This window comes from Corvus brachyrhynchos, unplaced genomic scaffold (genome assembly GCF_000691975.1).
Source record: "Corvus brachyrhynchos isolate BGI_N302 unplaced genomic scaffold, ASM69197v1 scaffold9, whole genome shotgun sequence".
Taxonomy (NCBI): Eukaryota; Metazoa; Chordata; class Aves; order Passeriformes; family Corvidae; genus Corvus; species Corvus brachyrhynchos.
Genome location: NW_008240037.1, coordinates 1,173,018 through 1,186,290, shown reverse-complemented (window position 1 = coordinate 1,186,290; position 13,273 = coordinate 1,173,018). Strand labels below are relative to the sequence as shown.

The 13,273-nt window shown below is 35.0% G+C and overlaps 1 protein-coding gene across 1 annotated transcript; it reads left to right on the top strand.

Moving 5' to 3' along the window:
• Positions 1-2,289: 2,289 nt before the first annotated feature.
• NTS (neurotensin) lies at positions 2,290-12,402 on the top strand (the record flags this gene model as incomplete). The annotated part of the gene is made up of 4 exons (XM_008641112.2): positions 2,290-2,350; positions 3,978-4,039; positions 10,277-10,501; positions 11,951-12,402. Coding segments are annotated over 4 exons (495 nt in total), but the record flags the coding sequence as incomplete, so codon positions are not given.
• Positions 12,403-13,273: the final 871 nt, after the last annotated feature.

The following is a 13,273-nucleotide window of genomic DNA, read 5'->3' as shown; positions in this document are numbered from 1 at the left end:
TCGGGCTCTGCCGGCTGTGTCCATTAGGTGCCCGGGAGCTGGCTCTGATAACGGGCTCTGGCCAGCATCATATTTTTATATCACTTCCCTAACTTTCTCCCTTCGTAGAAGCCATTCCTCCTCACAGCATCCATACCACGGCAATTAGTGTAGACTAGTCATTGGAAATACAAATCAGTGCAGACCATCTGCTCGGTTGTGCTATGGTTCATTGAATATGATGTATTTCCAAATTATGATACAAATTGTAATTTCTGCAACTCATATGAATAGCTGCTGCAATACAAATCAACATGAATATGCATGACCTTTGGTCACTGTTTAGAGAGAGAAATATAACTTATTATCTGGAGAAAAAGTTGCTAACAACCAGTCTAAAATTATGACCAAAAAATACTGAAGCACAGGTAGATCACACAGTAAGAAGGGTAATGTAAATGTATTTATTCTCCAAGAGCAGCTGCTTTAGAAAGTTCAAAAGGAGGACCATATATTAAAATGCATTGCCTGCTTCTTTGGAAGATGACACATCTTAAGCATCTGCTATTTATGCTCTAAGTTTATGACAAAATAGAGTTATGGTGATGGTTAAACAGGTGTACCCACACAGACATGAAGCAGAATAGTCTGCAAAATCCAGTCTTAACTAACTTGAAAACTACTTTGATTTTTAACTCCACTAAATTTAATGGGTAAATTTACAAGCAGCTTCATTTTTCAACTTTAACATTCAGGAGGACTCAGAATTCCTAATTCTCACTTTAGATGAATGTTTCCAATTTGTATTCCCCTGCAGGAGAAAAAATGTAAACCACATAATACCTGCATTTTATTACAGTTTAAAGGTAATTGTTCTCTATATTATAGAGAACTCATGATCTTAGTGAAAAAGCTTAACATTTTTTTTCTCTCCATGTAATTTTTAAGCTTTTCAAACAAATTCCTGACTAGTATTTTCAGTGAAGCAGTTTCAAATTCAACTCTTCACAGAGCCTGAATGAAAGCCCATTAAAGTAAAACATTTAAGCAGGAATTAAAATAGGTTTTTAAAAAAAAATCCCAGAAGCCAAATTGTAGGTGGAACTAACATGATGGTTTATTTGCTTGAAAATTTGAAATTATTTTTAAATGAGAAATGCCACAGAGAAGCTTATGTGAAGGGGCCCAAATAATTTGTAACTACTATGGACAGTTATGTCATAAAGAAAATGATTGTTAAATTTTCTTTTGAAAATATTTGCCCTCAGGCAAAAGTGTATACCTGTAGAATGTAATTGTTCCGTAAAATGTGAATATATGAATAGAAACTATTTTTCTTGTCCATAGAATCAAGAATACCTCAAACTATGTGAATTTCTCCCTGATTTTAGCAGTAATGTGTAACTAGGCTTTTTATACATTGCTCTCTGAGAGTCTGTTCTTTTTATGCTTTTGCTCCTCTTCCATCTCTTTTCACTCCTGAATTACCTGAACATGCTTCCTTCTCTCCCTCCAAGCCTTGCTTTATTCTTCACTCAAGGAATCTTGACTCTTAAATAATGTCCTCTAGATTTATGCTTTCAATTCAAATGCTTCTTAATGCCTTCCTTTCTACCTTTCATGTCTGCAGCTATCTTCCAGCCTCAATGCGTGGAAGCTATCTTCCATCCTTTATAGAAACTAAATCCAGATGCTAACCAGGCACAAGTCCTTTTATTTTTCTCAGCTGGTGTGATCCAGGACAACTCAAATTATGATGCTGTCATTGTGTGTGTGGTCACCTGCTCACAGGAGATGCTGTCATTGGTAGAAATTCAGCTGAGGTGATCTTGTGCTGCCAGCAGGACTTTGGCTAGTGGTAAAGCTGATAAAACTGACAGCCATTACTGCTGAAAGGGCTGAAAAGCTTCAGGTTGGAAAATAGTTGCTAGGGACTTGCTGACTGGTCTACAACTAGTCCTATTTAATGTGAAATTTGTAAACTTTAAATAGGACTGGATGTAGATCAGCATTACAGCAAGTCAAATGCAATAGCTCCAATGATAAAAATAATGAATGAATGTACTGTGCTGCTAATGCAGAGCTGAACAGGAGCATCCCTACAGAGGAAGGAGATATGTGTAACACACACAAGTTTTTCATGACCTAAATAATAGGCATGAGAACCAGTGCAATAATACAAAATGCAGTGGCTTAGGAAATAATAGAAATTCCTGTTAAAAGCTGCTTTTTAACCAAAGCACAGCTGTTGGAAATCTGAGGAATAAAAGACTTTATCTTGTTATCTAACCTGATTTTTGTGGTTTTTCAGGCACAAAAGACAAACAAAACCAAAAAAACCATGTAAGAGAGCTACTCACTGTAGCTAATGGTAAGCATTAAGGTGGTTAAGTACTGAGGCTTCTGAACCAAACTGTACTATGCTGTTCTCTCTTGGGAACACATCAAGGACAGAGGAGGGCTGCTCTGATGAGTTGGGAAATACAAGACTATTACAAGGAAGGAGAATAGATGACAGTCCAATAAATCTGGGCATAGCCTTTCAATTAAGCATTTATGGGATTTCCAGGACAATGGTTTTTGACCAAAAAGACACAGTGATCTTGCACATGTTTGCTAATCCTGTTGCACAAAAACACACAAAAACACTAAGCTGGGAAGAGAGGTGATCCCTCACAGTAAATACATGATAGGTAAATATCACAAATAGAAAGGTGTCATTTACAGTGTAGGAATTTATTTGCAAACCATGGATACATTTGTAATTGGAAATAAATTAGACTTGAAATCAGAAGCGAGTAAGCATTGATAGGTTAGAAGAATTTCCTAAAGAAGAGGCAAAGTGACAGTAGTGGTGAGATTTATAAAGATTGAACATGATTGGTTTTGTAATGGGTGGCTTCTGTGCTGACAGAAACCTGTGACACATTGGCACATGCTTTTGGTCCCTTACAGTCTCATGTTCTGTGAAAGGTAGGGACATAACATGGTGATGATCCCTGAAATGAAGGCACAGGCAGAACCTATTCACAGATTCAGTGGTAGGGTCTTACATGCCCACAGCACTGATTATTTTAAAGAAAGTGAGATATGACCTATATGAATATGGAATATATTTTGGTTTATTATGGTTTGAAATACTAGTATATTGTTTGGTTTCAGACTGTTGGTATTCCAGGAAAGGTAAAAGCTATGTGGAACTCTATTTCACCTAAAGACTTATCTGATTCCTTACTTTTTTTCCTTTGAGCTGTGATTGCTGCTATCACGGCACCAGATCTTCATTGTGATTCTCATCTTCATCTTGTGATGCTGTGTGTAGAAATGTGTGTTTTCTCTTTCTACAGCAATTTTTACCCTATTTACCAAATCACAGGTCTTGCAAGTCTACTGAGCCGGCAAAGGTCAATTAAGTCAGTAAAGAAAATCCCTAAACTTCCAGTCAGAATACTTTCTTTTTCTATATACATTGTCAAGAGCTTGTATCATAAACTGATAGGTCAATTCCCTCATATCAGTAAAATTACCCTTAATTTAAGAATAATCAATACTATTGATTATTAATCAAGTAATCATAACTGTCATTTACCTAAATAATTACTACCTAAATAAATATTTGAAAATAAATATTCAAATTTTTCTTCCAAAGTAAGCAAACATGACAAATATTTATTATGAAAATAATGAAGAATATTAAAGTAGTTTTTTTATTCTGAAAGAATTGTAGTTAATGAGCCTTTCTGCTATGAAACTAAGATAAATGAACAGTTTCATTCACTTCAATAAGCTTGATCATGCTTCAAAAAGGTACTGAGTATTTCTTTTAACATAATATTGCTGCTAACTGAAGAATCCTCACAGTCCCTTTAGGTCACTGCTGGTTGTGTTTGTGTGTTTATTTTTTAAAATTCATTTAAATATCTAAGTTCTTTGTACTGAATTGAAATGTCCATGATTTATGATCAAATAATAAACATATGTTTCTGGTTTATTCCCAGATTCAGAAGAGGAAATGAAAGCATTAGAAGCAGATTTATTGACCAATATGTACACATCAAAGGTAATTATTTTTCTTCCTTTACCTGACAGGGAGGGAGCAAATGAATTCTCATTACAAACCCAAAAGTCTTTGCACAAAGTAATAACCTATGGTCTAGACAGAGAAGTTCAGTGTTAGGTTTTACTTTGGTGCAAGATTTTCTCCAGTTCAAAGGAAATTTAAAGGTGTTGATGTGGCACACTAAATGTGTTCCTCAGTTTTAACACTGGTACTTTCATTAAACTGTCAAAACTATGTTACGTACAGAGATGTAAATTTATATGAGGAAACGTGTTTCCAATAAGATTATGCCCGATGAAAGCTATGCTAACCTTGAGTCAAATCTATAAGTGCTATTTTTATGCAGAACTCTTCCTATGTGCATATAAAATTAAGACAGTCATAAAGCAAAAATTATTAATACATATGCCTATTTTGGTTTAGGCTTTTAATCATAGTGCTAGTACAGGAACATGGGGACATGACTGTGAAAATACTGACTTGGTAAATGGCATTTCCTTGACAAGTTTCCAGACTGTGAATAATGGTTATGTTATTTAATATGAATAGATAAAAATTCAGTTAGAACCTCATATTGACAAAGTGAAGCAGCAAGTATTGCACATATGTTGGACAGGCTGATAGACACTTTCTCAACACTATTATCTTCCATAAATTATCTAAGAAATATATATGTCTGATATATCTTCAGCAATATATAAGATATATATCTGAAGATATATCAGACATATATTAAAGAATATATCAGATATATTAAAGAACAAATTCTGAAACCAGTACTATGGGTTTAAGAATGAATATTTTAATTCATTATTCAAAAAAAGTTTAAGTGGTACTTAAATGTAATGGAAAATAAAATCAGAAATAAAAAAATTTCTCCCCCAAAATACAAATTTTCATAAACCAATGACTAGTTGAAGGTTAAGGACAAAATCTGCCAGGAAGACTTCTGCATATACTGTATTTACATGTATGTGACCTTTTCCACGGGATTATTGGATAGACTAGAAGAAGTATGAGGCCAGAAAATGCATTTTCTTTATCTGTCTGGCAGTCCTTAGATTTCAGTGTTCTTTACTGGCATGATAGTTAACCTTAGATTACAAATAAACCTGTTTTCTGCTCACCTCTGTAAGGTACAGAAAGATTTAGTAACTACTCTTTCTCTGAGACATATTTAAATGTAGGAGGCTGAAAAAAATAGGGTTTTTTTCTGTGTGGCAAAGCATAGTATGCCCTGGAAGAAAACCCTGCAGCTATTGGTATTTCTGCTACTGACTTTATTGGATCTGTGAACATAACTTCCATCTTTTCCTCCCTCTCACCACAGAACACAAGCTCAGGTAACTCCAAATTCACAAATATATTGCACCAGTTAATAATGTCATGATGTTTGCCATAATGCTCTTATGTTGTTTTGTGTCATGTAGCTTGCTATTCAGCATCCTTATGGTATTTACCACGAGTCAACTGACACTTGAAGCTGACAGAAGCAGTAGATTCATGTTATAGACACTGCTTTAATTCTGCACTATACTGTCTTAAATCACCATCTAGAGTTCATTAGTTGAATATATGTTGTCTCTTGACATCAAAGTAAGACACGGTGGAAACACAAAACTGTGCATCAACTCTTCTGCAAGAGTCATATCACTATTCCATTCATTACTGAAATTATTTTTTTTCTGTTGTCCCCTGCTAGATTTTAACCCTCATTACAACAAATTATGGTTCTGGTGTGATAGACAGATTTGAAGATGGTATGTGTAATACCTGTGTTGTGCCTGAGATCTGGTTCCATTTGAGGGCAATTACTGTTAAATTGCATTAATTGTATTTGACACTGACTTGGTAATCAGCAAAGGAAATCCAAATAATTTACACAGCATTAAGAAGGGAAAAAAAGTACTGTTTATGAAACCTGAGATCTTAAAGTGCAGAAAAATGGATTATCACTTGTAGGTTTAAGTATTTGATAGAAAAAAATCTACCTAAGTAGGCACTTGTGAACTATAGTATCAAGACTACAGCTAGGGTTTAAGCACACATCTTTTGCAACATTCAGTAGTCTATCCAGTATTATGGGAAGAATTGCTGTATGCCTTTAACTTCACAGACAGCTGTCCAGTGCCTTCTGGCCCTTTTCAAGTTGCTCTTTAAAGTCACCTCTATGCTGGATCACTCTCCATCCTTAAAGAAGTATGTTCATGCTTATTGCAACCTGTCTTCAACACTTAATACAGTTTGTCACCCTTCCCTGCTGTTGCATCTCAATGAGGATACAAGGATCAAACAACCCTTAAAATGCTTTATCTGTCTTTTTTTCTAAGATAAAATCCAAAAAGCCATTTGGAAGATCTGGTAAAACAACAAAACCTGACTTGTCAAAAATACATGGACAGTTATCTCCTGTCTCTCTTTTGTTTTAAATAGAAAAATCTATTCATGTCAAAGAGATAACTCTGTTTCCAGCTTCCTAAATGTTTGCCTGAAATCACTAGTTTCATGAAGAATGTTTTGAACTCAAAAAAGATCGAGACTATGTTAGTTAGAGGAAAAGAGAAAGTAAAACAAAAGTATTCCTTGGAGAATATATCATCCCCAGACTCCACCTTTGGATCCCACCCGACATTAATTTTCTGAAGTCATGGACCCCCTGAGCTTTTCATTGCTGTAGGGTGCCTATTTATGACTGTATTTGCCCAGAGAGTTTAGCCTCATTGTCAGTGGAGCTGCCTAGGACAAGGAGGTACCTACAGCTACCTAGGAGTTACTGACTTCCTGACTCAGTCATTACATAAAAATTAATTAAATTTACAGGCATTAATATACACCATGGAAGTAGTTTTGCTTTAACAAAACTCAATGCTATATCTGATTAAAGACAGAGAGTATTTTTATTATTTCTATGGTTACAATCTGAACAAAATTCAACTACTATTATGGGAAGGAATTGTAGAGATCCTACACTAAAAGTTCCATAGCTTGGGATTTTTACTTTGTTATAACTTTGCTTTTTATCTGCTTTTACTAAATAAAGACAAAAATATAAAAAACAGATAACTTTTTTCCTGAAGAAAAATAGCATTTGGGATGTATGAACTATAACAAAAGAAGTATCTTAAGCAAACTATCAGGGATATCATTCAACTAGACACAAAAATATAATATAAATTATAACTTGGGAATCTCTTTTGTCTTGCATAGGACAAGCCTGTTGTCAAAGAAGGAAATAAGCTTATTTCATTTTCTTAGATGATCTTAATTTCTCTTTCAAGATACATAAAGTGTGAGAAATTATATATCCGATTCTTATTTCACAAAGAAGTTCAACAGTGGAAATACAAACATCATATTAACTTCAGCATTAGTACCTTTTAAATTCTAGTTCATACTGCAGTGTCTTTTGTTCCTTCAGATCATTCCCAGATATTTTTCAAGTCACTCTTAAAAAAATTAGTTCCATCTTGGCAGATAAAGATTCCTTGTTCTATTGTATAGGTGTTTTCCAAAATATGTGTTGAGCTACTCTAGTTGACATTGCTTAGACCTGTATGGAAAATATATAAATATATAAAATACAAAAATATATCATATATAGTATAAAATATATTAAATATTTTAAATTGACCTGAACATTTGGATTATCATAATCTTACACTGTTTTTTTACAGACCTTTAGGATAACGGCCTCAGATATTTTTCATAACCTAAAAAGCAAAGCAATCTGATTTTAATGCTTGCTGTAATAGTGGAGCAGAAAAATAACATGACTGCTCTGTTCAGTGACTGGACACGACCTGGAAAACTCCATGTTCAGTTAGAAAACCTCAAAATTCACTCTGGACTGAATTGTTGATGGGAGCAGTGTAAGTCAGAAGCAGGTGTACCGAAGTAAAAATACTTTGAGGGGATATATGCGTGCTATTAATAGGAATGAGACTCCTGTAACAAAAAAAGTTTGTTAGAAGCTTGCAGACAGCACTGCAAAATTGTTTTCTCCTAACTTCATAAGTAGGAGCTAAGACAATTTTCACCTAAGGAAGTCTGCTATTTAAGTATTTTACTAATGCACAGAGGAAAGTTCCTTTATGCATAGATGTGCATCAGGTTGACATAAGTAGTAACTTTAGATCAAAAAGATTCTATAAATTACACAAGGCATGACAAATTTCCCTATCTTTTACTCTTCTCTTCTGTTTCCATCCACTGCAATATTTTTTGTTCTTACTTAAGAAGTCTCACTCACTCATGTAGCACTGCCTATGGATTTTATGCTCCATTGCAATTTAGCTGTTGCAGTGATAGCTCACATTTCTTTTGTATACCCAGGAGAGGAAAGTGAACTGGGGAAGCCTCCTCATTTGTCATGGAAAGCTCCATATTTTTATATTTCAAAAATACATTAAAACAGACCAAAGAACATTTTGAAATTGCGTTGGACATTTGGTCTTTTTCCTAGTTTAACTTCTGTTAGTAAAATCAGATATTCTGCACGGAGATTAATTATATTTTGAAACTGTCACATCTTTTCAAATAATTTCATAGACTAACTAGGGCACTTAGTTGGGACAACAGATGAGCTCAAAGTAAATGATGCAGAACCAATTACAAGCTTCCAAATAAGGTTTCAGATTTGTTTTTCTTAGACTCAAAACAAAGTAATCTTATTTTTTCCACACGCTGTCAGGAATCTGAGAATGCACTGCAGTTTCATTAAAGGACTAAATCATTCTGATTTTGAAAGGCATGCATGTATCAGATGTATATTGGAGTAATGATCGTGGCCAGAAGGAAATGTTTTGTAACTAATGCTAAGAGTGATGCCAACTTTTCTTGTTTCTGCCTCATTTCTCTCAATATTCTTTCTTTTCCCTTAAAAATTAGTAAAGTGTGATGAATATACAAAAATCTTGCAAATCTTTGCACCTTTGTTAGGAAGGTCCTCTAAAGAAACAGATTATGTGATGTTGCATCCACACTCTCAATAAATGCTCTCAATTATGTGTGAAAGACAATGTCTGTGTTAGTGTAATACCTATATTTAACTTCCTACACCCAGGAAAAGAAGCAACTACACTTCAGTTCATAGGTAAGGTCTAATCCTAGTGTGCACAGCAAGGAAATCCTTCTCAGGAATAAATAGGAATTTGCTCTTTGGTTCTTGATTGGAGATTTCTATGTCACCAGTTCTAGTTTAAGGAAACTAATTTCTGTACTCAGCACTAAAAGGAAATACAGTGCAGAAGAAATAATTAATAGTGGAGAATGAAGAAAATGGCAAAATCATGAAAAGCAGTAAATGGCGGAGGAATTAAGTTTTAAACTTACTTTTTTCCTATTGATAATCAAAATGGAAGAAGACTACTGCCACCACTGCTTGGAAAAACAATACCAGTAGAAAAGTAAAAGTCATGGTTATCAGCATTTCTTTAAAATGGTTTAAAAGCTCATACATAATGCAAGATACTGGAATGAGCAAAATTTGAGACACGGTAAAATTTCCTTATTTCTTTCTGTAACATCTCTGGACAGGTTCATTATGGACCACCTAAATACAGTTGGTCTCAGTTTTTCAGTCCAGTTACCAAATTAGGAATACTTTGTTTTCACAGCTATGTTTTATCTCTGCTCCATCTTCCTAAGCCTGTAGACCTTCAATTAACATCTCCCAGGCTCTTCACTTACCAGCATCCAAAACTCCTGGGGCTTATAGATTCTGTAACTTCAGACCCAGACTCGTCAGACAGCTTGTCCTGAAGTAGGGACTCCATTCCTTTTTTCAGGGAATTTTTAAATGACTGGTATTTGTTCTGAACTAGGGAGGAGCGTCTAGTTAACCACAGGCATCCAGCTTGGATTCCTGAACTGGGAATTTATCCAGTGGGTTTGAATCATTATCCTTATTTACACCTGTAATTTATATTATATTCATTCTCATCTGTGTTTTTTGTTTACACCTGTGCAGAATGACTATGAAATGCTGCCATTCTGGTTTGGTAGAAGTTTAGTCTTTTCATCATGTATATCTACCTGGGGGGCAAGGCTGCAAGGAAGCAGACTTGGCGTATGTAATAAATGAGTTGTCCTAAGTTCAGCACTCTAATTAATGTCTAAAAGTTGACCAGATGAAAAGCACTTCAGAAACATAAACTTGTTTCTAACAAAATGTTTGAATGTAGCACATGATTACAAAAAACCCAAACCACTTTAAATTGTGGGTGTTTTTATTTTCAGATTAACAGAGCAAAACTTCCTTACTGGAAAATGACCCTGCTAAATGTCTGCAATCTTGTCAACAACATAAACAACCAAATGGGGGAAACAGTAGAGGTAGATGAGGAGGATCTGGTTCCAGGAAGACAGTTCCCTGCTGCTCTGGATGGCTTCAGTTTGGAAGCAATGCTGACAGTGTATCAACTCCAAAAAGTTTGCCACAGCAGAGCCTTCCAGCATTGGGAGGTAAAACAGTCACAAATGCATGTTTTTACTACTATTAAAGTCTGAGGGTCTGTAATGATGTTGTAAAAATCCATATCCATGTAACCCCCATCACATTGTTGGAGCTTTCCTTCCCTTTTTTATATTCTGTAATACCTCTAATATGCCACTACCTAATAGTTGTGAATTAGTGAAGTTTATGATGACCTGAGTGTAAGTTTCTTACAATGACCCATGGATAAATGAGAATTTTTCTTAACGACATACTTTCTCCACTTTTTGTAGCCATTCCAGGTAACAAAACAAACACATGAAAGTCATCACTATGCCAGAACACATAATTAATATCTGCTTAACAGCGATGAAGTTACTACAGATCTATTGAAGCATAAATAAATGTAGTCAGTGTTTCTGTTTTAAGACCCTAAGGCAAACTGGATTCAAAATGCAGGGATACATGCCCATGTGTACATATCATTTACTAGGCACTCTGGTTCTCTTACCATTGCTAGGAAACTGGCAGCAAGGTAACTCCTGCTTTTTTTTCCCATATACCTAAAGAGGGCCCTGGTAGTTGACATTGTGATTTTATGAAGATTGCTGCTCTTAAATTGTTTATAGGCCATTTGTGATGTTTATTTTACTACAGCAATTACAGTGATTACAGAGAAGCATACTAGGCACAATCCACTTGCATTGTTAGATATTACACTAAAAGCTGCTTTGTGTGGTGAAAAAAGATGTCTCAGTATCACTACCCACTATCCAGTAAACCAAATTTCTTCATCTGTCTCAGGTTCCTGCACAGTTTGGCTGAATCCAGATCCTCTTTCTAGTTTGGTGGGGGTTTTATTTGCTGAGTCATAACACTGTATATATGGTCTTATTCACAATCCTCATATTAGCTGGGATGGTCCATGCAAAGGACTGCAATGTCTTTGAGAACCACAGTTTTCTGAAGATTCTCTTAATCTGTGCATTTTTTACTGTAAAGGAGCTACCATAGAACCAAATATGCAATAACCCATATGTCTTAATCACAGTTCCCTGCTTTGCAGGAAGTTGTAGATTAAAATATTTCTCAAAAGATGAAACCAGCAAGCAGTGCATGTAGGTGTTTAACCTAAATGTGTGATAGCAGAGTGATAGTCATTAGGAAGCTTTCAGCCAATTTGAGTTTTAGTCCAAAGAGGATATACCAATTTTCCTCTCTGATCAAAACCAATTATCTAATTTGTTTCAGTGGAATTTAAATATCACTTCTGTAGGCCTCAGCTCATCTTTAGCCTGATTTTAGGTTTGTGTCTTGAGTTTGTTTTTTTTTGTTTTTTATTGATTCTGCAGCTAATATAGTAAAGATTTTTCTTGGTGGCAGATATTAAAATAATATTTTATAACCATTTTGAGGAGTTTTTAATCTTCATTACAAAAAAAAGTTGATAACAGTGTGTCTCTTCTTGCATCCTACAGTTACTTCAGCAAGACGCTTTTGATCTAGAGAATACAAGCCAAGAAAAGGAAATCATGAAGAGAAAAAATCCCTATATTCTGAAACGGCAGCTACATGTCAACAAGGCTAGAAGACCATACATACTCAAGAGAAGTTCATATTACTGATGCAGCAGAAGAAAACAATGTATATTTAGTTTATAGGTAACTGTGCGTTATGGTTATCTTATCGAAATCTAAAATCATACTTGTGTGAAAATATACTATGGAAAATCAAGATGATAACATAGCTGTGTCTTTTTTGCAATTGCTGTTTCTTGATTGTGAATTTTTCCTACTTGAGATTAATTGGACTAATACATTTGCGAATAAAACTAGTTTTTAAGCATGATGTATTGTACAAAACTGGGATTTCAACATGCTTTCAAACAATCTTGTAGTCTTTTTGAATTTTATAAAGCACACTGACATAACACCAAGTATATTGATACTGTCCATAAATCCTGCTGAGAATCTTACAATTTCTTAATGGGACACCTCGAACATGTAAATGTTTGCAAATTTTTTGAATAACATAGGAGTAAGAACTGCCAGAGTATTTTATGTTTTGGCCAGTTTAATTTATTAGGGAATGGGTCTAAGGAAGAAAGGGAATGATATCAATCAACTATTAAATGGCAGTTTCAAAATGAATGTTTTAAATTGCTTGCTTTTAAGTAAATTTTGAGTTTTTGACCTCTAATCTATGAATGCTCAGAAAAAAGCCAAACAACTAAAAGCTGATTCGTATCCCAGTGCTATCACTCTTAAAAGTCAAAATAGTAATCTGGTTACACGAGAAAGTTGGTGAAGTATTTGAAAGATGAATTGAAATTAGAACATCTTAAAGTTACTATTGAAAAGCATTTCCTTTCCCTCCCGCCACAAATTTGCAGAAAACAGGAAGTTTCAAAGTTGAAGACAGTCTTGGAAGCTAATAGAGAGGGAGGTTCACAGAATGGGAAAAATTGTTTTCAAGCCACGAGGAATCAATTGCTGCCTGAAAGTTACACATTTTCCAGTTCCCTGTTTGTGATGTGTGCATGAGATTTGGGATCTCAATGATTCAGGGTTCTGATCAGGAAGAAAACAGTCTGAAAGGACTGGGGGCCACAGCAACCATCAAAATTGAGGGGTAGTCCAAGGCCTGTGAAGCCTGGATGCTCAGACCAGGAGGCAAAAATGGGACAGGCATTGTTTTTGAAAACTTGCCTGTTCCCTGTTTGAGATATTTCCTCAAAGCAATTCTCCGCCAACAAATAGACACAACACCCCTGCCCCCAACCCCTGAAAAAACCGAAAAAC